Genomic DNA, 27,503 nt, shown 5'->3' on the forward strand with positions numbered 1-27,503 from the left:
TAGATTGTGAGCCCTTCAGGGACAGGGAAATGATTAGTGTATTGAATGTGACCTATCTTAAGCTACCACTGAAAGGTGTGAGCCAAATTAAAATAGATCTCACAGTTATGAATATGTTAGGGCAGGTATAAATGCAAAGGATGAGTTGAGGTTTAACTGTAGGGGTATGAGCCCCTGCAATAAATAGCGGGTGCTTTATAGAGCTTGCCAACTTGCTCCTGAGGTATTTTGAATACTGCCAATTCTGCAGTGCTGTGCTCTAATACAGACCTTTGTTATAAATTAGAATTCTGCTAAATCATGCTTGTTCTAATTAAAGACATTTACATGGTCAAACATGCCTAACATATCTGATGTAAGACAAATAAATTCCAGTCACATTGACCCCCAAGATTGTTCAGTGTCCAGGTTTCCAGGAAAGCATTTAGACTCCTGGAGTGACATCAGAAACTTGGAATGTTGAGAAATCAGGCAAGACATCTAATGCGAGGTTATTAAATTTCCTCAGTTGCCAATGTGCTCTCCAAGAGAAATTTGTGCTCAGTATTTGTCAGATATTTTAAAGATACCATCTGAAAAAAATGCCTCCAACAACCTAGATTTACCATGGATTTCTTTTACAAAGTAGTGATTCCCCCCATGACTAATACTCCGAAGCCCTTTCAGTTCTTATGGGCTTCAGTGCATTTGCTGCAGGAGAATCGCTACCATAGCTTTGTAAAAGGGGCCCTCTATACCAGGGGTCTCAAAGTCCCTCCTTGAGGGCCGCAATCTAGTCGTGTTTTCAGGATTTCCCCAATGAATGTGCATGAGATCTATGTGCATGCACTGCTTTCAATGCATATTCATTGGGGAAATCCTGAAAACCCAACTGGATTGCGGCCCTCAAGGAGGGACTTTGAGATCCCTGCTCTATACCATTGGCAAAAAAAAAAAAGAGCAGAAGAGTCAGTTCCAAATATATCTATTCCTCCTCAATTACATCCCCTCCCTCCAGTTTACTTAATAGTGTTGGTGGTGCCATTGGGGGTGGTTGTGGGGGGTTGTAACCCCCCTTTCTGAAAAAATAGGTAAAAAGTTACATTTTCTGTATAATGTGGGGATTACACCCCCACACCCCCCCAACACGGCAGCGTGAACACTGTTACGTAAAGTGGGGGGTTCCCCCCAAACCCCCTGTCGAAGCCCATTAAAAGAAGATTTTAGAGCGGCGCGCTGAAGTCTTGCACTCAGTTGTCCGGTGCGCGTTTGTCTCGTCACAATGTTGAGCACACCTATGTGTGTAACTGGGTGTGTAACATCTGCCCATGTGTGTAACTACTGCCAATAGTTCCAGCTGTTCCTGGGTGCCAGAGACTTGCACATCCAGGTAGAGGCCAAGCTCTGTATTCACTCCCATTAGGGTATAAATAGGAACACTCATTTTAACTTTAGGGAAGTATGTTTTTGTTCTAATTAATTCCTAATTAGTGCACATTCTAGCAGTTAGAAAATTGACATTTGATGTTACTGTTATTTGTCTTTATTCATTTGTTTATGCTTTTCTTCATGTAAATAGTTTTTATGTGAATAAAAGCTTTATATCTAGTAGTTTCATGTTTTCAGCCTAGTAGTAAAAAAAAATTACATATATATATATATATATACACACACACACACACACACACACACACACAGTCAGGCTAAAAAATTAGGACTCCCCCATGTTCACATATTGATGTCAAATCTTTTTTTAAATTTATCTCTTGAAAAGAAAGTGATGAAATTGCGGGGAAACACCAACGTTTTCCTTGATTTACTCATGAAACAAAAGATATCCACAAAAATGTGTATTCTAACTGAGGACGCAAAAAATGTGTTCAGTTTGTCGGTGATGGCTTTGTCCTCCTTTAGTACTCCCTTTATTCCATGGTCATTCCCCCTTCCGTTGCGGGTCATTTCCCCTTAAGATATCAAAAGAACGGCTTGAAGTTTTTTGCCTCCTTGGCTATTTTTTCCTCGTAGTCTCTTTGGCCCCTCTTACCACCTTATGGCACCTGCTTTGATGTTGTCTGTGCTTTTTCAAGTTTTCGTCTGTTTTTGACCTTTTCCATTCCTTAAACTAAGTCTTCTTGTCTCTGAACACTTCCTTCACCTCTACAGTGAGCCATGCCAGTTCCTTGTTCTTTTTTCTCTTGGATCCCTTGTTGATACGCGGTATATATAGATTTTGCTCCTCGGTGACTGTGTCCTTAAAAAGGGACCATGCTTGCTCAAGCTTTTTTACAGTGCTTATCCTCTTCTTAATCTTCCGCACCATGATTCTCATCCCTTCATAATTCCCTTTTCGGAAGTTCAGTACCGTGGCCATCATTCTGGATCGATGTTTTGCCCATGTGTCCAGGTTGAAGTGGATCATACTGTGATCACTGTTTCCCAGCATCTCTTCTACTTCTACACCTTACGCCGGTCCTCGCAGTCCATTTAGAATTAAGTCCAGAATTGCATTTCCTCTTGTATTTTCCTTGACAAATTGTTCCAGGAACCAATTGCCTACAGCATCCAGGAACTTGGTCTCCCTACTGCAGCCGGAGGTGCCTAGGTTCCAGTCTAACCCGGGATAATTGAAGTCGCCCAGGATAACTGCATTGCCTCCCTTGCAGTTGTGTTTAATCTCGTCCGTCATTTCTCCATCAGTTTCTTCGGACTGCCCTGGAGTTCGCTATTAGATGCTGATCTTCATTTCCATTGCATTTGTTCCCGGTATTTTGGCCCATAAAGACTCTACCTTATTTTTCATTTCCGGCGTGTTCTCTCCGGTAGACTCGATTCCCTCTTTGATGTTTAGGCAATACCCCCACCTTTTTGTCCTACTCTGTCTCTGTGGTATAGCTTGTATCCCGGTAGCACAGTGTCCCAGATGTTTTCCTCGTTTCACCATGTTTCCGTGATGCCGATTTTGTCAAGGTTATCTTTTTGTGCCATAGCTTCCAATTCCCCCATCTTATTCCTTAGGCTCCTTGTGTTCGTGTACATACACTTGAGTTTGCGGCCTATTATTTTCTTACATTTCCTTCCATCTTGTGTCCCTTTCGATCCATCAGGATTTCTATCTTGCCTATGATCTGGTTAGTCTTCCCTGCAATCTTCTTCCATGGTATCCTCTGGGTATACCGTTTCCCGAACCATCGACTCTTGGTCAACTGTCGGCTTTCCCCATCTTCCTAGTTTAAAACTTCTCAATTTCTTGCTTGTTGTTGCTTGCAAATAGCTTCGTTCCATCCCCGCTGAGGTGGAGTCCATCCTTCCTGTATAGCTTGCTCTTTCCCCAAAACGTCGTCCAGTTGCGCACAAAGTGGAATCCTTCTTCCTCACACCAGCACCTCATCCATGCGTTGCTTGCAGCTCCATCTGCCTCTTCCCGTCGGCCCTGGGTACCAGCAGGATCTCCGAGAACACTACCCTTGGCGTTCTGGTGTTCAGCTTCCTTCCTAGCATCCTGAACTGGTCCTTCAGTGTTTCCCTGCTGTAGTTCCTATTGCTCACGTTGTTTGTTCCCACATGAATCACCACCGCCTTATCTTCAAGGTCATGCATATAGGGAAAAAGAACCCATTGTTCAACTACAAATTGGGGGGGGGCATTGTTGGGAGACAGCAGTCTTGAGAGAGACTTGGGTGTGATGGTGGATGAATCACTGAAGCCATCTGCACAGTGCGCAACAGCCTCGAAAAAAAGCCAACAGGATGCTGGGCATCATAAAGAGGGGCATAACAACCAGGACACGGGAAGTCATCATGCCATTGTATCGAGCGATGGTGCGTCCGCATCTGGAATACTGCGTTCAATATTGGTCGCCGTACCTCAAGAAGGACATGGCGGTACTTGAGAGAGTCCAAAGGAGAGCAACGAAACTGGTAAGAGGGCTGGAACACTGCCCATACGCTGAGAGGTTGGATAGGCTGGGACTCTTCTCTCTGGAAAAAAGGAGGCTCAGGGGAGATATGATAGAGACCTTCAAGATCATGAGGGGCATAGAGAGGGTGGATAGGGACAGATTCTTCAGGCTGAAGGGGACAACAGGTACGAGGGGGCATTCGGAGAAACTGAAGGGAGATAGGTTCAAAAACAAATGCAAGGAAGTTTTTTTTCACGCAAAGGGTCGTGGACACTTGGAATGCGCTACCGGAGGAAGTGATCAGGCAGAGTACGGTACAGGGATTCAAACAGGGATTGGACGAATTCCTGAGGGATAAAGGGATCGTGGGATACTGAGGGAGGAGCTGGGATGTAACACAAGTATAGAAAGCTAATAAGTATAGAAACCCAACCAGGTCGTGCATGCGCAAGACCGGAGGGTTAGGACTTCGATGGGAAGATGGGACTTCAATGGGAAGCCAAGGTGGCAGGGGAGCCCCTTCTGGTGATTCAGACAGGTCGTGACCTGTTTGGGCCGCCGCGGGAGCGGACTGCCGGGCAGGATGGACCTATGGTCTGACCCGGCGGAGGCACTGCTTATGTTCTTATGTTCTTATGTTCCCCTTCCGCGCTGTCGATGATCCTGTCGATGCAGCTCACTATATCTTCTACCTTGGCTCCTGGTAGGCAGGTCACCAGCCGATTCTTTCTTCCATCCGCTATATGGCTGTCAACTCGTCTGATGATGGAGTCCCCCAGGATGATTGCTTTCCTCTCTATCTTCTGTCTCTCTAGCTGCAGGTCTGTGTCCCCGGTGTATGTCGATCTCTCCAGCCGTAGGTCCGTGTCCTCTGTGCACTTCCATCTTCCCTCATCCTTGTGTTGGCCTGCACTGGACTCGTCTTTCTGTGGGTTCTCTCTGCTGTTTCCAGGTCTCGCTACTGTGTCACCTATTCCTTCCTTGTGGTTGCCTTCCAGGTGGTCCTCACTCACTGTAGGTGTATCTTGGCAGTTCCACTGTTGATGATTTTCCACAGCCTCCCTTTTCCACGGCTACATTTTCTTTGCGTACGGTGTGCTTTGTGTTTTTTTAATTTTGTTGTTACCATTATGTATTAATAAGATTATATTGTGTATATATGAAAAATGGATGGAAGAAATTGCATTACAATTAGCATTATTATTATTGTGGTAGAGTCTGGGGTAGAGTTTGGGCGGGTCTGGGGCAGAGTTTGGGTGGGTCTGGGGTGGGCAGAGCTTGTATGGGGGTACTCGGTTGGTATTTGTTAGGCTTAGGGGTACTTGGCTTGAAAAGGTTGAGAAACACTACTCTAGAATACCAATATTCTTCTTTCTGGAAAAGTAGAACAAATCAGACCGCTACAGATTGCTACACAGAAACTAAACACTAGCAAAACATCTCACTTCTATCACTCCTGCAGAATACAGAGAAAGCCTCAAATATAGAACAAGAAACTACTAAACAGAAACAGGAGCGCCAAGAAGTCTAAATGCAATACTGGAAAAACAGAACAGCACTAACTCCAAAGACTCAAAAAACAATGTTATCTGTGAAACCACAGGACTGTAAATATTACACCGGGCCCTAAAACACTAATATACCACCTAGTACAAATGGGACTACAATACTCCCCTGCAAATTCGCTGTCCATGATTTGTAGACTTAGTCATTTGTAGTATTTTCTGACCGCCTCTTCTGGGAACTAAAGTCAGGCTACACCAATCAGGAGCTGCTTTGACGTGCCAGATAGCGTGTCAAAGCAGCTCCTGATTGGTGTAGCATGACTTTAGTTCCTAGAAGAGGTGGTCAGAAAATACCACAAATGACTTATATAGGCACCTGCCGCCGCTCCTAATTCACAAGCTCCAAGGATCAGTGACAAACAAAAGTTCCCCCCATCCAGGTGAGTATAACAGGATAGCTGTTCCTGTCAGCACTCTGCAGATAAAGTTACAAGTTCACTAACCATTTGATTCCGGAGATTCCCCAGCTTCTCAGAAGAATCATTTAGCTCAGCAGACCTTGCATATTTTTCAATGCCGCGAATGACTTACATAGGCACCCGCCACCGCCCCTGCAGCCCTCTCCCGCCTCCGATCCACTCCTAAACCGCGTCCAATATTCGTGTTTTTTCAAAATTCGCAGGTGCTCCTGGAACCCCCACAAATTTCGGGGGAAGTACTGTACTATAGATCTCTAAACAAACTACATGCTAGCAGAATACTAAACCTTGGTCACAAGCACAAATACAGTCTTAACAAATATGAAACAAGAAACCACAGATCAATAGGGATATGAAGCCAAAAAAACAGAACTAAAATGCTCACGAAGTCAGACTTTGCATGTACAGCAAAACTAGAGAAACAAAAACTGAAATGCAAAGTATCGGAGAAGCACATTTCCCAAAGCTGACATAGTCCAGTTACTAGATTCTACAAAAAATACTCTTCTTTACCTTTGTTGTCTGAGCATTTTATTTTTCCATTTCCTCTGTGTGTTTTTTTTGTGGGGTTTTTTTTTTTGCCTAAATCTCAGTCTCCAGGGCACTGATATTTCTTCTCTCTCCACATCCACCACACATCTTCCTTCAAGGTCCCCCCTATCAATCCTGTATCCTTTCCAGAATCTCCCCTATGTCTCCTTGTCTTTATCCTTCACCCATGTTCAACATCTCCATATATGATGTGACGATCACATTGATTGAGCTGATCATGATGGTGTTTTCTTAAATAGTTGCCACCATCTTTAAATTGAAAGAGAGAGGAGAGACGTCAGATGGAGCTAAAATAACAGCAATTCAACATGTGGTAAATGAATGAAAATATTTTTGTCTTTTGAATACATGTATTAATATTGCCATAGTTTGTTTTTATTAATGTTTATGTTTTGTGATACCTTTGAAAGGTTTATTTGAAAAATGCTAAAATTTGCGAGAAACTGATAACGAAGGTTTACAAAAAAAAATATTTTTCAAAAAAGCACTTACCCCTGAAGAAGCTCAAGGAAGTGAAATGGTAGTGCTTCTGCTGGGACTCAAATTAAGTGTGTTTATTTAAATGAGAGTTCTTGAATGAAGGTTTTTCATTTATTAATGACACATGAGCAGTTTCAGTTTGTGACATATGAGCAGTTTCAATTTGTGAGTTTTGTATGAGCTGATAAGAAAATTAATTACCCCAGTAAAGACATATGATAGAAATTGGTGCCTGGGTGTTTGAGGTCTACAACTCACATAATATGGTGATATCCTAGTGACACGTCCTAGTGATAGGTTTTGCTTATTATTATAGATTTAGAGGAGGAAAACAAGAAAAAAAACCCATTCTGAACCAAATTCTCTCTGCTAGGCTCTGCACCCTGTTCCCCCTCCCTACCAGGTGCTGTACCCTGTCCCCCCTCTGGTGGTCTAGTGGTAGGCCGGAACAGGGCACAGAGCAGGCAGGCAGGCCTAGTGACAGACAGGCAGGCCCCATTAACGCCTCCCCCCCAGTATCTTAAATCATTCCCCCATACCCCCGTGTGCCCTCCTAGTACCCCTGACTATGGCGGTATAGAAAAATAAAGTTATTAAATAAAAATAAAGTTATTATTAAATCATCCCCCATACCCCCCACATGCCCCCCAGAACCTTAAATCATCCCCTATACCCCCACGTACTCCCCAGTACCTTAAATCATCCCCCTATACCCCCACGTACCCCTCAGTACCTTAAATCATCCCCCATACAACCACGTGCCCCCCAGAACCTTAAATCATCCCCCACGTACTCCCCAGTACCTTTTTTAATTCCTCCCCCCAAGTACCTTTAATCATACCCCCCTCAGTACCTTTTTAAATTCCTCCCTCTTTAGATGGCTGTCTCTATTTCCTAGCCAGTAGCGCACAGGTCAGAAGCACAGAGATCAGGAACAAGTTCTCTGCGCTCCCGCTTGGGCCCACGCCAATCTCCGAATGGCTGAAGTCAGTTCTCACAAGTCCCGCGAGAGCTGACTGTGGCCATTCGGAGATTGGCGTGGGCGCACAGGCCAGAAGCGCAGAGATCAGGAACAAGTTCTCTGCGCTTCTGGCCTGTGCGCCGCTGGCCAGGAAATACACTGTACCACCAGGTACGATGGCAGCAGGTGGGTGGGTTTTAAAGTTGCAGTGGTGGCGTAAAAATATGCGGTGGGGGGGGGTAAAAATATGCAGAAGTGGGGGGGGGGGGGGGTAAAAGATGCGGCCGTGGCAGCGGGCTTAACAAATTTGTATCTTCACTTCATAAGACGCACTTATATTTCCACCCCTCAACCTCAAATTATGCCCTCTGGTTTTACCATTTTCCTTTCTCTGGATAAGATTTTGTTCTACATTGATACCTTTCAAGTATTTGAACGGCTGAATCATATCTTCCCTGTTCCTCCTTTCCTCTAGTCTAGGGTATACATAGTCAGGGCTTCCAGCCTCCTCTAAGTCTTTTGGTGTAAATTTCCTACCATTTTCGTAGCCTTTCTTCTTATGTACTTTGCCAGAGACAGTCTCCAAAATTGAACACAATACTCCAAATGGGGCCTCACCAATGACCTGTATAGGGGCATCAACATCTTCTTTCTTCTACTGGTTATGACTCTCTCTATACAGCCTAGCATCCTTCTGGCAACAGCCACCGCCTTGTTACACTGTTTCTTTGCCTTTAGATCTTCGGACACTATCACTCCAGGGTCCCTCTCCCCATCTGTACATATCAGTCTCTCATCTCCCAGCACATACAGCTCCTTCCGATTTCTAATCCCCAAATTAATTGCTCTGTACTTCTTTGCATTGAATTTTAGTTGCCAGATTAATTAGACCATTCCTCTAACTTTTGTAGATCCTTTTTCATGTTTTCCACTCCCTCCCTAGCATCTACTCTGTTACAAATCTTGGTATCATCTGCAAAAAGGCAAACCTTTCCTTCTAACCCTTCGGCAATGTTGCTCACAAACATATTGAACAGGATTGGTTCCAGCACCGATCTTTGAGGGACCCTACTATTCACCTTTCCTCACTCTGAGCAAATTCCATTAACCACCACTCTCTGGCATCTGTCCATCAACCAGTTTCTAATCCAGTTCACCACTTTAGGTCCTAACTTCAGCCCATCAAGTTTGTTCAAGAGCCTCCTATGAGGAACCATGTCAAAGGTTTTGCTGAAATCTAAGTAAATTACATCTAGCGCACATCCTTGATCTAATTCTCTGGTCACCCAGCCAAACAATTTAATCAGATTCATTTGGCACGATTTATCTTTAGTAAAACCATGTTGCCTCAAATCTTGTAACCCCATTAGATTCTAGGAATTTCACTATCCTTTCTTTCAGCAACACTTCCATTATTTTTCCAATAAATGAAGTGAAGCTTACCAGCCTGTAGTTTCCCACTTCATCTCTGCGACCACTTTTGTGAATAGACATAAGAACATAAGAACATAAGCAATGCCTCTGCTGGGTCAGACCTGAGGTCCATCATGCCCAGCAGTCCGCTCACGCGGCGGCCCAACAGGTCCAGGACCTGTGCAGTAATCCTCTATTTATACCCCTCTATCCCCTTTTCCAGCAGGAAATTGTCCAATCCTTTCTTAAACCCCTGTACTGTACCCTGCCCTATTACTCCCTCTGGAAGCGCATTCCAGGTGTCCACCACTCGTTGGGTAAAGAAGAACTTCCTAGCATTCGTTTTAAATCTGTCCCCTTTCAACTTTTCCAAGTGTCCTCTTGTTCTTTTATTTTTCGAAAGTTTGAAGAATCTGTCCTTCTCTACTCTCTCTATGCCCTTCATGATCTTATAAGTCTCTATCATATCCCCTCTAAGTCTCCTCTTCTCCAGGGAAAAGAGACCCAGTTTCTCCAATTTCTCCATCTCTGAAACCTGGTGGAAGGAAGATAACTAATTGGACACTGTCATACCGGGGTACAAGTTATATCGTAGTGATAGGTGGATCTTTCTTTTTGCTATATTTTTGTATTTCTTCCCCTGTATCTTAATTGTAAGTAATGTTGTGATTCTTTTGCTCAATGTACTGTTGTTTTAATATGTTTTAAATTGTAAGCTACCCTGAAGGTTTTCCCTAGGGTGGGAGAAAAAATTTTAAATAAATTTGGAAATTTTTTATATGTTAAGGTGGGCCTTGAATCAAATGGACTGAAAATTCTACAGGAGCAGAAACACTATGAGTAGAAATTCTGTGTGTAAGGGGGAAAATGATAGTGATAAGAGTGTACTATCATCTGCCTGATCTGGATAAATGTACAGATGCCAAAATGTTATCAGAAATTAGGGAGGTTAACAAACATTAATAATGGGTGATTTCAGCTACCCCGATATTGATTTGGTAAATGTATCATCAGGGCATGTTAGAATGTTGGGAATTATCAGAAAAGGAATGGAAAACAAAGATGAAAATGTTATAATGTCCTTGTATCACTCTATGATACGGCCACAACTTGAATACTGGTGCAGTTCTGGTTGCTGTATCTCAAAAATGACTCGTAGCAGAATTAAAAAAAGGTACAGAGAAGGGCGACAAAAACGATAAAAGGTTTTGGATGCCTTCCCTATGAGGAAAGGCTAAAGCGATTAGGGTTCTTCAGATGGCTCAGGGGTGATATGATAGAGGTCTATAAAATACTGAGTGGAGTGGAAAAGATAGATGTGAAATGCTTGTTCACTCTTTCCAAAAATACTAGGACTAGGGGGTATGTGATAAAACTACTAAATAGTAGATTTAAAACAAATCGGAGAAAATATTTCTTCACACAACGTGTAATTAAACTCTGGAATTCGTTGCTGAAGAATGTGGTGAAATCAGTTAGCTTGGCAGGCTTTAAAAAAGGCTTGGATAATTTCCTAAAAGAGACATCCATAGGCCATTAATGAGATGGCTTTGGGGAAATCCACTGCTTATTCCTATGAATTTGTTTTGCTACTTGGGATCTAGCTAGACACTTGGGACCTGGGTTGGCCATTGTTGGAAACAGGATACTGGGCTTGGTGGACCTTCGGTCTGCCCAGTATGGCAATTCTTATGTTCTTCTTGTAATGTAATCCAGCCTTGAACTGAATTGGTAAAAGCAGAATAGAAAACCTGATTAACATAACATAAAATACAGTAAAGGAGTTTAGACAATAGCCTACACTGCGGACATTACACTAGTTTAATGAACAATCCACAAAAAAAAGCACATTGATGTCACTATATATGAGGACTGTATGCTCTGAAAATTACAATCAAGAGTAATACATTTCTCAAATTATTTTCTAATATATAAACTTCATTTCATTGTAATAACATTTCCCTACTAACACTATATGCTGTGCTGTACTTGTACTTGAAAACAATCACTGCATGTTCTTCTCTCATTGAATCTAGCTTCTGCAAGCCACAGTTTGATTAAAATGCTGCATCTTCATCATACCCAACAGAGCCTGGATATTCTTTAAAATTACCCACATAGTATCCAAGCCAGAATAGATATAATTTAAATAATGAAAGATCATATTTTACCTCCAAGCAAAAAAAGCATCTGTTCACATTGACCTCAGCTAATGAAAACTGAAACTAAAAGCCACAGTGATATTACAATGGATGACTTTGTGCCACATTTGGAGTGACAACTGAAGGAAATGATCTCACTGAAGGATATTACTAATGTACAGAAGGGGGGTGGGAATGAAAGCGATTACTAATGTATGCTGTTCTTTGTGCAGTGCTTAATGAGAAAAGTACCAGTGTATGAAAGGGTATACAGGAGTTACAGCGAGTTATAATAGCAGCGATACCACAAATGCCTGGTACCAGGAACATCTGCAAAAGTGTTAAAAGATGTGACAGGTCAAGTTTTGACCTGTTCCTTCTGATTTCTACTAACTGTGCATGCTTGGAATGTATCATTATATGAGGTAATTAATTATAATATTAATATGTATGCATGAGAAAACCATATATGGAGGTGACCAGCGGAGTACCGCAGGGTTCAGTCCTGGGCCCACTCCTTTTCAACATATTTATAGGGGATCTGACTCAGGGGCTTCATGGTAAAATAACATTATTCGCCGACGACGCTAAACTATGCAAATATAGTAAGGGGAATGTACTATACAGGATAGTATGGCACAGGACCTGCTTACATTGGAAAGATGGTCCTCGACCTGGCAGTTGGGCTTTAACGCTGGGAAATGTAAGGTTATGCACCTCGGTAGCGGTAATCCATGCAGAAATTACACCTTGAATGGAGAAACTTTAACTTGTACTTCGGCGGAACGAGACCTAGGAGTAATCATCAGTGCAGACATGAAAACTGCCAATCAAGTGGAGAAGGCTTCATCTAAAGCAAGGCAGATGATGGGATGTATCAGTAGAAGCTTTGTCAGCAAGAAGCCTGAAGTCATAATGCCATTGTACAGAGCCATGGTGAGACCTCATCTGGAATACTGTGTACAATTCTGGAGGCCACATTACCGTAAAGATGTGCTTAGAATCGAATCGGTTCACGGATGGCCACCAGGAGGATCTCGGGGCTAAAGGGTCTCTCGTACGAGGAGAGACTAAACAAACTACAGCTCTACACTCTAGAAGAACGTAGGGAGAGAGGAGACATGATTGAGACATTTAAATACATCACGGGACGTATCGAGGTGGAAGATGATATCTTCTATCTCAGGGGACCCTCTGCCACTAGAGGGCATGCGCTCAAACTCAGAGGCGGGAAATTTCATAGCGACATCAGGAAGTATTTCTTCACAGAAAGAGTGGTTGACCGTTGGAATGAGCTTCCAGCGCAGGTGATCGAGGCCAGCAGCGTGCTGGACTTTAAGAATAAATGGGATACCTATGTGGGATCCCTACGAGGGTCGAACTGGAATATCGGTGGCTAGGTATAGACTTAAGAGGATGGGTCAGTAGGGTGGGCAGACTTGATGGGCTATAGCCCTTTTCTGCCGTCATCTTCTATGTTTCTATGTTTCTATCTGGGGTAGTGCTTAGTAAAATTGGTATTGTAACTCTATAAAAGATACATCACAAAGCCTTGTAAAACAGAGCGTTTGCTTTGTGAGTCTGTCTCTCCCACTGCTAGTATAATAAACAATTCTGTGGTGCTATCAGTAGACAGTGACTTAATTATTTGACAGAGCTTGGAAAGTCATACTTGGAGGAGTCCTGGGGCCTGGAATCCAGATCTGTTGAGATTGCCCGGTTATATTAGCTACCTCTTGGTGCCATGTAAGAAACTTATTCTTACTACTAGTCTTTAAGCCCGTTACATTAACGGGTGCTAGAATATATGTTTGTCTGTCTTTCTTTATTTCTGTCTCTCTCTCTGCCGCTGTCTTTCTTTCTTTCTGTCTCTCTCCCTGCCCCTGTCTCTTTTTTCTTTCCTTTCTGTCTCCCTCCCTCCCACTATCTGTCTTTCTCTCTCTCCCCACTTCTTTCCAACGTCTGCTCCCCTTGTCCCTCAGACTTCCATTCAGCAGCTGTCCCTCCTCTCCCCCACACTTCCAGTGTCTGTCTCCCTCTCTCACCCCTTTTATCTACTGTTCACCCTCTTGTTTTTCCCCTTCCATTCACTGCCCTCTCTTCTCTTTCCATCCAGTGTCTGCCTTCTGTCTCTCTCTGTTCCATATGGCATCTCCTCCTTCCTTTCCCCCTTCCCCCTTCCTTTTCATTTGGTGTGGCATACCTTCCTCCTTCCCTGCATGCCCTGCCATGTCTTCTTCCCTCTAAGCCATTCTCTCCCCCTCTGCTCCCTTTCCTCCTTGAACTTCATCGGGCAGCAGCAGCATTCATAATTCATTGCTGTTGCCAGGCTTCAGGTCTTCCTCTGTGGCAGGTCCTGTCTTCATGAAAATAGGAAGTAGGCAGGACCCGCCAGAGAGTAAGGCCTGAAGTCGGCAACAGCAGCGAATTTTAAATGCTGCTGCTGCCCAAAGAAGCCAGGCCTTAACAACAAAGCTCCCTCCAGCGTTGGCAGCCGCGAGAGCGAGGTAGGGATACCGCTGGACTACCATGTTTAAAAAAACCCCAAAAAAACAACTTACCAACGATGGCGGCGGTGGTGGTGGGGGGGGGGGCGGTTTGAAAAGCCATCGGCCGTGAAGTACGCCACCTGCATACTTCACGGCCGACGGCTTTTCCGGACTTTAAAAACTTAGCGACGATGGCGGCAGTGCTGGGGAGGGTTTGAAAAGGTGCCGCGGCTCCTCTCTCGATCCCCACCTGACATGTCTCACAACAGCAGTTTAAGTCCGAGGTAGGGTGAGAGGAGCTGACACGGAGAGCAGGAAGTCCAGCGCTAGCGGCGAGTGGTAGGTGCTGGAAAGTTAAGTAAGGCTGGGGACTCGCGCATGTGCACTCCTGCAAAGCCGCGGACCTACATCTCACGGAACAGGGATTTCAGAAGCACGCAGTTGAGTGCGCATGCGCGGCTAGCGTTTTATTATTTTAGATACTGTATATGATGGTATATGGCTGGGCACTCCTTGGTCTCTCCAATGTTTTCAGGACATCCTTCCCCTTTTAATTAGTACAAGACCAACACAGCATTGGAAACTATTTCAGGTATTCTGGTTTAGAGACTATGTTGGCCACATTTATTTGTTTTCTGGTTTTCCTTGTACTCTTAACTTTTAACCACAGTTGAAAACTTCCTGCTCTAAATCTTAGTGTCTCACTTGGTGCTGGATTCAAGAATACCCTTCTTTCCTGGTTGAGGGTTTCTCAGGTCCTCCACCGAGTGTGGTCTTACTTTCCTGTTTGGGGGCCACATTTAATTGCTGTTTCAAAACTGATGTCATACCTCAACAGAAAGGCTGATTCCTAAGAAGCTTATCATCCCAAATTTATAGACTTAATTTTCCTGCTAAACGTTTATATCAAAAACATTTATTTAGAGCATTTAATATATTTTTATTTATTTATTTTTATTTTATTTCTTATATATATAAACTACCATGCAAAAACATAACTGCATTACTTGCATACACATACAAAAATAATGCAAAGAGTAGTCTCCCCCTCCCAGACCATCTTACAAACCCTTTTTTGTCTAATGATATAGTCTTGGCAGGAGTGATCCTAGTTGCTCTTACCCATGTTAGCTCTATTCTCAAAACAGCTGCTGTGACTTCTTGTGGCCATCTTGCAAGATTGCCACTAGAGGTAATGGCAGCTATATTGAGAGCAGAGTCAGCATGAGTAGAAGTGACAGAGGATTATTCCTGTCCTGACTATATCCCTATACCACCAGGGACTGTAAAATAGGCTTGAAGGGCACACCTATAGATAGGCAGAGGGAAGAGGCAACTCCTATTTGGAGTGAAGGAGGAGGAAAGGAGATAAACAGGATAAAGCATGAATTTTTGGCTTCCAATGGAAACACAGTCAGTTTTGGCCGAAATCAAAACCATAGAAATAGCCTTTTGGCAGAAACCAAAACCAGGCAGAAAGGAATTTTAGGCCATAACTGAAACGAAATTCGGTTGGCCTCTAGGAAAAATGTTACTCTACACTGACTTTTGCATTTTGACATTACTGGCATGTCAATAAAAACTGATTGTGGTTTCATATGAATCTCTCTTAGATCCACTGGACTTCTGATACGGGCAGCAGTGCCAAAACACAGCCTATACTGAGTCCCAATGTCTGATTAATTAGAAACTTATATGTGTTTTATTCAATAATGGACAGTGCATCAGAGCACCAGGTTCCTCCTTCACTCAGTTTCATGGCCATGTCCACTATGTTTCTTCTATTGTGAACTGCGTGGAGTTTGATTCTTTCCCTGTTTCTGTATTGATCAGGTAAGCACAGACATGGGTAGAGTCTAAGCAGAAAATGGATTCCCACTTATGTATAACTTCTAGAACACTGTAATTTATGCACAGATGTCCAGCAATTTGGTGTAAGTGCTCACGCCAAACTGCATACACACCTATATACCTGATTCTACTAGCATTCGATAAAGAGAAGTAGCCTTTGTATAATATGTTTCTATCAGATGCCCTCTAGCCAACTATAAATAGGCATACAAGTACACAAGACCCCAACCAAGGGGAGGGACTTGAGGCACCTGAGCCAATCAGGGTCTTAGGCCCCTCCCAAGGTATCAGATGATGCACTGGGGTGGGGCCTAAGACCCACATTGCAGACAGCGGTCGGCGGAGCAGGAGGGACTGACTGAGCACTCCTCCTGCTCCTGACTTAAAGGTACGGGTGGGGGGGTGATGGCAGGAGGGAGTAGGCACCCCTCCTGCCATATTTAAGTTCGGCGGGGGGAGCGTCTGGTGGCAGGAGGGAATGGGCATCCCTCCTGCCATATTTAAGTTCAGTGCAGGTGGGAGCGTATGGTGGCAGGAGGGAGTGGGCATCCCTCCTGCCATTTGTGGGTTGCATGTTTGTTGGGGGTCATTGGGGAAAGGGCCGGCAGTGGGGATGTTTTAATTTTTTTTTTATGGGACAAATATTTTTCATGTGCAATACATGCAAAATATCTGTGCCATAAAAATGAAAAAAAAAACCCCTAGCAGAAGCCCTGACAGGAGGCTGCTTCCCCTGGCACTACTGTTAGGGCTCTGCGCATGCAAACTTAATAGAGAATCAATTGCTGTTGGAAATTGGCCAGAGAATAGGCCAACAGTGATTGAGTCGCTATTGTTAGTGAATCTAGCCCTAAGTGGGTTTTTGGGGGGTTTTTAACCACTGACCACTGTTAGTTGAATATCAAGGGACTAGATTTTAGCTTTTTGAATTGTAGGATCTTTAGTATATAGCAATTTGTAAAAATCCCTAAATCTATTTTGTATTTGTTCCTCCCTGGTGAGCAAATCTCCTTTATCACCTCTAATTTGTTTCTTCCTTATTCCTTATTTTATCAGTCATTAGTCTGCTTGATTTATTGCCCTTTTCATAGAAGCAGTTGTACCTGTCTTAGATGGAATTCAATAGCATCTAATTGTAATTGCTGAAGCTCAGCCTTAATTTTTTTCTGGCTCTACTCTAAGCATGTTATTTCAGTTTGTTGATATTCCTTGTTCTGAAGAGCTAACCTTTAGCATGAAATAGCCTCTTTTAGTAATTTCTCCTTCCTATGTGCTGTACATTTGATCAACATGCCCCTAATAAGAACCTTAAGTCCTCCCAAAATGTGTTCCCTAACTGAACCACTGTCATTAAATTGTAAATTTGATATTTCCCTTTGAACATCTTTTGTAATCTTCTGATCTTTAAGGCGGCCTTCATTAAGGCACCTAAAAGATTGATCCCAAAGAAAGGGCATGATCTGACCTAGTAAACAAATCTATACAAATGTCATATAAGGGTGGGGAATGAGTAGCAGATCACTCAGGAGGAATTTGCAGGAGCAGGGTTCTCCTAGTTTCACGATGGTGCTTAGATAACATCATGGCCAGTTCTACTATTGAGAACACCAGGCACTGTGGACATGTTTCTTCACCTATAAAAGGCCCACTTTCCCTCCAAGCTAAGCCCTTTGGTACTCGACAGGCTGCAAGAACTTCAGGTGTATGCCCAAGGTGCTCCCAGCAGTGTGGTGTACACAATGGACATTCAATGGAAGGACCAAGAAGGATAAATATGGGGTGTGAAACCAAATTCAAATCAATAGATGGCGGTGAAGTCCAGGATCAGGGTACAGTTTGAGCAGGCAGAGCAAATTTGTTACTAGGCAACTAGCAGGAATCAAATACCAAGAAGCAGCAAATGACAAAGCACTCGGAGACAGTAGACCTATTTGAGGACAGAGTGAGTGGTGTGATTCTAGGTTTATATAGGGCAGTGGTCCCCAACCCTGTCCTGGGTTTTCAGGCTAGCCCTACTGAATATGCATGAAAGAGATAAGCATATAGTGCAAGTGACAGACATGCAAATCTACTCCATGCATATTCAATAGGGCTATCCAGAAAACCCAATTGGCCTGGTGGCCCTCCAGGACAGAGATATAGGGCAAAGGAAGCTAATCAATAGAGATACATACTACAAGAACCAATCAGAGTAGAGGTATTCAGTGAACTCATCTGAGTGTGCCAGATTATCAGCCCGATACTAGTGACAGTATACAGGTAAGGAAAAGGCAGGGGCTCACTTCCTGTGTGGAACCAGCCTTATGGGAGGGAAGTACTGTACATGACAGGGGCCATTGACTGGAAATAATCACCCCTCCCTCATCATCTATGATGAGGAGGTGTTAGGCTTGGTACCAATATTATCTACAGCAATCAGGACCTGGCCCTAATCCGAAATGGAGAGATTTCAACCCTCTTAGGATATGTGAAAGTCAAAAATATTCAAGCATATTGTTTGAAAAAGAATAGAAAAAATTGGGGAGGATAATTTCCAAAGGAATCTAGCCAGGATGAAACTTGTACACTGCATAGCAGCTAAAACCACATATGCACTTTAGTCTGGATTAAAAAGAAGCATTGCAAGGGGATTGGGAAAGAAAATTACAAGTACACAATTGCAAATAAGAGAATGCATTTTTTTAAATAAATTTTAACCAATGATTGCTTTGTTGATATATATTGTAATTCCTGGATTCTGTTCTAGTCATTCTTATTTGTTATCCTTATTGAACTTTGTTGGTAACTACAGGTTATAAGACACAAAATGTAATGTAATGTTCACAGGTATGCAAAAATATTTGTCCCAGTCCTCCACCTGCACAAATAAGTCTCAAGTATAGCTAATAAATGCTAAAGCAAAATTTCAAAATAGCTTCATTAAAAATCACTCAGGTACAAAGATATTTATATATCTTGCACTAATAAGTACTCTCAAAATTGCCCCCCTAACATTTATTCAGATCTCTGTTATTGTTACTACATAATCATACCATTTCTGATTTCAGCAGAAATATGACATGATGAAATAGCAGTACAATATCAAATTAAGGAGATTGACCTAGATGTTCTGTGGTCCATTTTTTAAAACGGATTAATCGGTAGAGTCTGCCCACGGCTATGGATATTTCCATATCTGAACTGCTTGAATTATTAAAACACATTTCAATGGATTGTCTCTGTGACATGGCTGCAGAATGTGAATTAGTGTCTGAAACGTCATGATCGCGAGGCATTTGGACCAAGAAGGAAGAGAAACAAATAAGCAGCTCAACAAAAACCTACTTTCACCAGATTCTCTTAGTTATCAATCTTGCCAGCAAAGGATCTTCTACAGCTATTGGGAAGTAAGAGACAGGATCTTGTAAGAAGCAAACAAAAATAGAGGAAAATTTGTGGACTTCATGAAAAGAAAAAACAAGATAGGTGTGTTATACAACTGGAAGTACGGCAAGCATCGAAGATACCTGGGAACTATGTATTTATTTTGGGGATATTTTAAAACATGATATGTAAGAAGTCCATAGAGACACCTATCTTATAAAACTAACAGTCTTTTGACGCACTTGGAGTATGTTGTGGCTTTCTTTTTCTCCTAGAAAAAGGAATTAACTGAGCCCATCTTTTAATCATCAAAAAGGCCCAAATGTGATCTTAAACAATGGCAATGCCTTCATGCATGCTCTATATTCACTGCTTAAATCTAGCAATTTAAGGTATTACAGAAGAAAAGAACGATGTGGCTCTCTCTGAAGAGCCGTTAAATAGATCGCAGTTATTGTTATATATGAGAATTATAACACTGAGAAAGGAGGTTAGTTGTTTGTGAAACTTACATCTGTTATAACCAGACAGTCCATCAATTCTTGAAGAAATGGGGAAGACCAGTTTCTTTCCAGAAAGAAGTGGCAAAGATTTCTTTCAACAAAGCACCTTAAAAAAAATAGAAAAGCCCCATGAAGCAAAGCACAACCTGGGATCGCCACACTTAAATCGATTTGCTGCACTTATGAAAGTGTATGTTATGGACATTTTCTAGCCTACATTACTTTTTGTACGAATGCATAGTACTGTAAGTTTCAAGTTTATTAAATTTTTACTATACCGACTATCAGCAAATATCTAGCCGGTTTACAAGTTAAAATAAGATAAAAAAATAAAATTAATACAATATACAAAATAATTGAAAAGAAAAGGAAGGGGGATTGTGAACATTTAGACTTTAACTGGACATACTGGAAAGTGATGGTAGGGAAAAGAAGTGGAAGGGGAAAAAATACATAGTTCAATTAAAAAAAAAAAAAAATGGAAAGGGAGGGATGAAACATAAGGAATGGGATCGCTTCCTAAAAGCAGTTGAGGTATTGAAGAATAAATTATATTTTGGAGCAGGAAAACGCGTCAGTTTAATGTTTACAGATTAAGAGGCACAACAACACATTGACACAATCTGACCAGCTATCTATTGCCATTTTAAAACAGAATGTTATTTGAGTACACAAAATTAACAGAATTTCATGTGTGTAAATACTATAGTTTGTACACTCCAAAATATGTCTTTTTAAATTCTAATTAAATCCAAGCATATACTGTCATTTCCCTTCACTGGATCTTGCAACATTTTGAATGAAGAGCATTATTGCAATTATCAGATGACTGTTTCTTGGTAATGTGCAATCCTAGCAACTCCCAAGTTACAATGTTGCCTCCCAGCTGACTTGTATTAAAGATTACCTGACATGCATTATAGCACAGTGCACATCTGCCAGGGTACAATCAGCAATTTTCCTTCACCTGTACTTGAGGCTTGTCAGCAAATCAATCTGTCATGCCTCCTTGCCAGAGTTCAGACATAAATCAAATTTTTACTAACTTCCATGAAAACAAATCTAGATATAATAGCGACAGAGTGGCAATGTTATTGGTTCTCTTCTCAGCTTGCCTAAAAAGGTCAAAGTGACAGGATAGGTAGGGTACAAATTTTTTTTTTCTCTCAAAGTCCTGGATGGATGTATTTACTGCTTTTATAAAGAAATTCACCCAAGTTAATCACGTAACAAAAGTAAATTGACTAAATATAAGCATAATGAATGAGGCAAACTTGGAGATAGGCAAATTGAATCCCAATAAGAATAAAGTGATGTGGAGGGCTTATCAAAATGACGTCTAAATCCAAGTTTGGACATTGGGTGGAAAACATTGAGAAATCCAGTAGTGTGACCATTTTCCAAAACAAGAAAACATTTTTTTGTGTCGAAAATGGCCATTTCTTAGAAGTTTTTATGCTCAATTTTTCTCTTTTTGAACAATTTTTGGAAAAAAAAAAGTCCAAAAGAAAAATGCAAAAAGACATCCATTGGGATGTAGAAAGGGTCAGCATTCTTAGTAGACCAGCCATACAGAGATTCCAGCAGAACTGTGGGGCACCCTAGTGGGCATTGCAGTGAACTTCATATAAAGTCTGAGGTACACATCTCACCACAGATTCTCGGAGAGGGTGAGAACCGGAAGGCCTTGAGCCCCACACCGGTCCAGCATAGAACATTGGCTTCAGCCTCCTTCAGCACTGGCATGTGTAGGGTAAGTACAGTGCTGGCTAGGAGGTGGACAGCAGTGCTGATCATCTTGGGTGCGGTAGGGAGAATAGCAGCGCCATGGCCTTTGGGGAGGGGTGAGGGAGAAGGCTAGAATGGAAGGACAGCAATTGGCAATGGTCCTCAGGAGAGGGGTTAGAGTGGAAGATAGCAGTGTCAGTGGCCTTCAGAAGGGTCTTGAATATAAATTGAGATCCCCTTTTTTTGGCCCCCAAAAATCAGGTTTTATTTTATTATATACAGTACTTATGTCAACACAATACAAATTAAGCACTTTAATATGCACACATTTAGAACATTCAAACAAATATGATAGATATGACAACAGATCTTAGAGGCATACATTAAAACATTTAAATATTCATAATGTCAGTACTACAACAGTAACACATCTTAATAAACATCCAAGGGGGCAAGTGCAGTCTGCTCAATAGTCACACTCATTATACAGTGTATTCATGGTTAAATTGTCTTTTCTTTAATATTTCTGGAAAATAGACAACAGAAGTCCGCCCCGAACTGTCTTTAGGTTCCCACTGCTGGAGTTGAGACATATAGACAGGCAAGATAAATGGAACCAGTGATGAAGCCATGGGGATGGAGATGAAGCTTGGGGGGCCTGGGCCCCCTAACTTTGGCATTAACACCCCTCCTAAACTGCAGTACCTTAAATGGCTGGTGGTGATGCCCAAGCCTCATCAGCTGAAGAGTTGACACTCCTCGCACATTCTCAATTTGAATTGAGCATGTGCAAGCAGTGTCGGTGCCAATGGCTGGAAAGTATGCCAGTGACTGCCTCATACTAGGAAAGATTCAGCCACAGAGCTCTTTGGCTAGTGTGGCTTGGGCAACCCTGGCAGCAAAGTTGAGACTTTTAACACAGGGAAGAGGCAGAGCACATATGGGTGGCTCCCACAGTCCACCACAGAGCCTTCCCAAACATGGGCTGCTGGCTATGCCCTCGAGTAGGTCAAAGTCATTGGGATAAATAGATGGGTGGAAAAATTGAAGGCAAATTATATGTACAACTGAATAAAATATTGTGTCACGGTACCTAGCAGGGTTCCCAAATAACTCCATGCAACCAAGGGATTCAACAAGAAAAGAAAGCTTATTGAGCAAAAGTTTATTGGGCAAAATTTTATGAAGAGCACTAGGTAAGCTCTTCAGGGTAGATACCAATTTGTAAGGCTGGATGGCATTCAGCAATTGGTAAGCTTACAAAAGTAAACAGGATGTTGTATTTACCATTTAAAGTTCATAGAAACTTAGGTTAAATGCTACAAGACACAAACTATATCACACGTCTCCCCCTAAACCCATATGACTACTGAAACCCAGTGTTTCAACTGACCACATTTGGGGTTTCTATCTTCAGATAAGTTAACGTTCCCCTTCTCATGTGGTGGTCACCCCTACACACTAGGACAATGATCCCCTGTCCACAATTACTCTCAATCACCCCGCCCCCCTACAATTGTCAGCCAATTCACATTCCACAGGTATCCCTTAGGACAGATATACTACAATGCACATTATCATTAACTTAAATACACAGATCTGAAGTGTCATGTTAGGATGAATGTGGCCTAGTACAGTACATGTGTGCGCACACAGTGCTACCGGTCTTTGTAAACGTTGCAGCTGTCTTATGTTGGGTACCATGATCCTCGGCATCTGCATCTCTATTGGCCACTGAAGTCAGCTTGTCGACTCAGGAACTCTAGAGCACCTACTACGCTGACTATAAACAAATCAATAAGGGAAAACCCAGATCTAAAAAAAAATAAACAGGGGACTTGGCAGAGAGGGAATGCTAACTAAATGCAAAAAAAATAAAATAAAATAAAGAGAAAAGGGGGGGTGGGGTCCTAACTAGCCCACCCAACAGCAATATCTGCTATGTCCCTCTCAGTTGCTTGTTCCCACCCTTCCTGCATTGACTACAACCACTGGCTAACTAGCACTAACCCCAGAGGCAGACTCTATAACAGGCTTTAAGCAGAGTTCTTCAGGTGGGAGGCAGACTTAAGCAAAATCCTCAGAGGGCAGGCTCAAAGCAAAGTTCTCAGAAGAGGTGCGGCTGCCTGGGGCTCACCTGGGCTTTTCCTTTCTCTTCAGGGGTCTCACATGCAGCTCTCCTCCCTGCTTCCAGCTGGGCTCGCTCTCTCCCCTGTATTGCAGTGTCTCAGCAGCCAGCTCTCTCTTCTGCAGCCCCCTCCTCTTCCCAACAGGCCATCTCACTTCAGGCCCTCTGCCCCTTCAGCTTCTCCAAAGGCTCACCTCTTCCAATAGCAGCTCCCTTTTTTATTTTATTAGCCTGCAGTTTCTCTTCATTCCAGCTGGTGGCTCTTCTTTTGTTTCCAGCTTGACTGCTTCTCTCCCAAGAGAGAAGGCTGGTCCTTCTTGTTCTATGCTGCTTGCTCCTCTCTCAGGGCTTGCCTGCTCCCTCGTTCTCCAACCACATGGATTCTCATTGCCCTGCTTCCTGGTCCCTTCTTCTTCCCAGTCTCCCTTGGGGGTTCTTCTCCTCCCTGGTGTCTGATTGGTGCAGGTTATTGTTGCTAGGCAGTGATTCTCCTTTCTTCAATTTGCTCAAATTTCACACTGGTCTGAGTGATTGGCTGTCTGCTGTCTCCTCTCCCCTCTCCCATTGACCCCCCTATTCTGGCAGGCCTGCCTTGTCCCCTGATTGGACAGCTCCTCCTTCAGCACTGCCTACATTTTTGGTACCTGTCTTTCCCAGAAGCACGATTCTCTAAATTGTGTAACTGACACATAATCGGGGGCTGTTTTTTAGATGGCCATCAATATCAGTGCCGTTTAGAGAATCCAGACCAACATATCTTAGCTTGATCCATAAGATACGTTTACAGGAAATTTTACAAAATTCTAATTGTAAAGCCAAAACTCTGATCTTTGGTATAAGAAATTAGTTCCTCTTTACTAACAGAGAAGAAACACCAGAAAATACATAAATTTATGACCTTGAAAATCATTTTGTTTAAATTAAAAGAAAAGAGAGAGAAGGCATAAAATCTTATTCTCATCAAATGCTCTTACAAAATAGCCATAAGGGTATCTCTATTATTAGTTTCATCAATTGAAGCTTTCAACAGTCCGGTCACAATCAAATTAGCTGTTGGCAATAAAATATCAAACCGCTTAGATTCACTTGTCAGTTTCTTGAAAGAAATGGATATGTAATATGCTTTACAGACCTCTGGCAAGGAAGATGAGAAAAATCTGGAGAACTTGTTGAAAATATGACAAGCATTTCTTCGCAGAAATTACCAGATTCACAGGAAAATTCACAAAACTCAGGTCATTATTAAATATTATTTTCTAAACTTTCTAACTTAGGGGCCCTTTTATCAAAGCTTAACATGCTCTAACACAGTGTTTCTCAACTCGGTCCTGGAGTACCCCCTTGCCAGTCAGGTTTTCAGGATATCCACAATGAATATGCATAAACTTGATTTGCATACACTGCCTCCATTATATGTAAATTCCTTTCATGCATATTCATTGTGGAGAGAAACAATTCTCTAACAGACATTAATATGCACTAAGGCCTAGATTCTGTAAATTGTACCGTTATCAGTAGCCGCCTAAAAAATGGCTACCAACTGTGTATCAATCATGCAAACGGCACCGTTTGCAGAATCATGGCTACTCGAAAGGTAGGCGCTGGAAATGGAGGCTAGGGTTTTAAAAAGCCTACATTTCTGATGACTACCTTTCATGAGAATCACACCTAGAGGCCCCTTACAATGCCTAATGCCACTTCTACACCTAAGTGGCGTTATGTGCCATAAGGCGCCTCTGTAGGTGGAATAACGGTGGCCTATTTGAAGGAGCCCTTAGATGCCTCTGTTTTTTAAAAACTGAGTTTTAATTGGTCTTTAATCAGCATAGCCAATTAGTGCGCTGATTAAACCAATTAAGTTAGCCAGTTTTAGGGCAACTATCGCTGCCTAACTTCAGGCGCAGATTTTAGAATCAGGCCCTAAGGTATAAAATAGGACACACAACACTTACCCCCTCTTTTAAGAAACTGCAATAGCTGTTTCTAGCGCGGGGAGCTCTATGAGCATCAGGAGCAGCGAGGGCCATTCAGCGCGGCTCACCGTGCTAAAAACTGCTATCGTAGTTTTGTAGAAGAGGGGGTTAGTGTGCACTAATTCTGCTAACACGCAGTAAGCTTCAATAAGCAATAAAATATTAACTTTCATTAGCATTATTTATTTTTAGTTAGTTAGTTTTATAGCCCGTCCTCCCTAGGAGCCCAGAACGGGTTACAAGGATATGTACACAGTAGTTTTCAGGATCAATAATGAGCTACAGAAAATTGAGATGGTTTTCGATAACATACATGCTACGGGAAAACTAAGAACACACATGCTATAGTGAATCTACATGCTACATGATCAATAACGAGCTACAGGAACAGTACACACGTGTTACAGAAAATTGAGATGATTTTTTTTTCTTTTTTATTTGACATACATGCTAGGGGGGGGGGGGTTGAGAACATCTGTTTATAGAGACTCAGAATGGTATCTGCATGACCATAATAGATAAGAGCACAGTATTGGCTGACAGATTCAGGTGCGCCGGTTCTCAGCCAGTTAAAGTTTGAGACCAGGAGCGAGTTGGTTCGTGAACAGTGTCTTTACTGCCTTTCGGAAGGGCAGTGGGTTGTCAATTTCCCTGATTTAAGGAGGGAGTTGGTTCCATAGTTTAGGCATACTATATGAGTATCATCGCTTCTGGGCTGTTTCCAGGTGGAGGCAGCTTGCTGGAGGGTTGGACAGCCTGAGTTCAAGTTGCAATCAGAGGGGCCGACAAGGGTGGTAGATTGGAAGCTTCCTTGCTATGTAGTCAGGAGTCATGTCATGGAAGTGTTTAAAGGCTTTTGGGGAGGTCCGGGGGGCAGGTGAACATTTGGGGGGATGGGGGAGTTGGCAGGAGGGACTGGGCATCCCTCCTGCCTCCGATCATTTGGGGGAGGGGTTCGTGGGGTGTTGGCAGGAGGGATTGGACATCCCTCCTGCCACAATCATTCGGGGGGGGGGGGGGGGTTCTGGCAGGAGAGATTGGGCATCTCTCCATGTCGTGATCATTGGGAAGGGGGGTCCAGCAGAAGAGATTAGGCATCTCTGCTGCCGGGGAACATTGGGGCAGGTTTTTTGGGTGCCGGGCAGGAGGGACTGGGCATCCGCGATCGTTTGGGGGGGGAGTTTACGGTAGGTGTTGGCAGGAGGCACTGGGCATCCCTCCTGCAGTGATAATTTGGGGGTGGGGGTGGGGTGTCTGGCAGGAGGGTTTGGGCATTCCTCTTGCCGGTAGTGGGGACGGGTTGCCACTAAACTTATCGTGGCAGGCAGATCCCTTGCTGTGATAAGCTCAGCGGCAACCCGATTCTGTAACCAGCGCCTATAACATGGACGTCAGTTAGAGAATCGGGTTTTTAGGTAAATGGTAAAGACCCTCCTCTTCAACTAAAGGTCACCCTCAGTCCACACACACCCTTAAACCCTCCTCTCTCTTCCCTCCCCTGTCTAACTTCTCCCTAAATTTCGGTACAGTCCTCTCTTAGTCTGTACTCGGATAAATTGTATCTAAACTCAAATAACTTGTACTAAACTAAACTACTCATACCAAACTAAACGACTGATACTAAACTAAACTACTTATACTTAAACTCTTCTCTTAATTTGCTGTATACTCCCTGTATTTAACTACTTCGCAGTCCTGTATGTTCAAACACTTAACCTATAGTACATCTTATTTGTCTAATTACTCTCCATTGTGTATGTTTATCTGTAGACCGTTCTGAGCTACTGGGAGAACGGGATAAAAATCTAAATAAATAAATAAATAGGCAGGCTTAGACACGATTATCTATAGGATGCCTGTGTGCGATTCTTAAAAGCCGCTTAGGTGGCTTCTGAGACTCGGCGTCCTATACAGAATCCAGGCCTTGGTCTTTGGGTTCCAGAATGGTGCTGTCCCAGGAGATGTAGAGGCATGAGGCATGGAAAGACTCTTTTGCAAATCCATAATAGCTCAGTCTTAGATGGGCTCAGTTGGAGTTTGTTGGCCATCATCCATGCTTT

The 27,503-nt window shown here is 42.8% G+C and overlaps 1 protein-coding gene across 10 annotated transcripts in view; it reads right to left on the reverse strand.

The window, feature by feature from the left end:
• Positions 1-27,503, reverse strand: part of PTPRE (protein tyrosine phosphatase receptor type E) — a 318,077-nt gene that overhangs the window by 160,711 nt on the left and 129,863 nt on the right. For 8 of the 10 annotated variants that reach the window (XM_033941674.1, XM_033941670.1, XM_033941667.1 and 5 more), the window contains 2 exons: positions 19,624-19,720; positions 6,375-6,662 (listed from right to left, as the gene is read on the reverse strand). The exons of 1 other annotated variant lie outside the window; for it this stretch is intronic. In XM_033941674.1, the coding sequence (XP_033797565.1) occupies positions 6,375-6,391 (17 nt within the window). In that variant the 5' untranslated portion in view covers positions 6,392-6,662; positions 19,624-19,720. The remainder of the gene's footprint in view (positions 1-6,374; positions 6,663-19,623; positions 19,721-27,503) is intronic. One more of the 10 variants, XM_033941671.1, reaches the window with a different exon arrangement.

This window comes from Geotrypetes seraphini, chromosome 4 (genome assembly GCF_902459505.1).
Source record: "Geotrypetes seraphini chromosome 4, aGeoSer1.1, whole genome shotgun sequence".
NCBI lineage: Eukaryota > Metazoa > Chordata > Amphibia > Gymnophiona > Dermophiidae > Geotrypetes > Geotrypetes seraphini.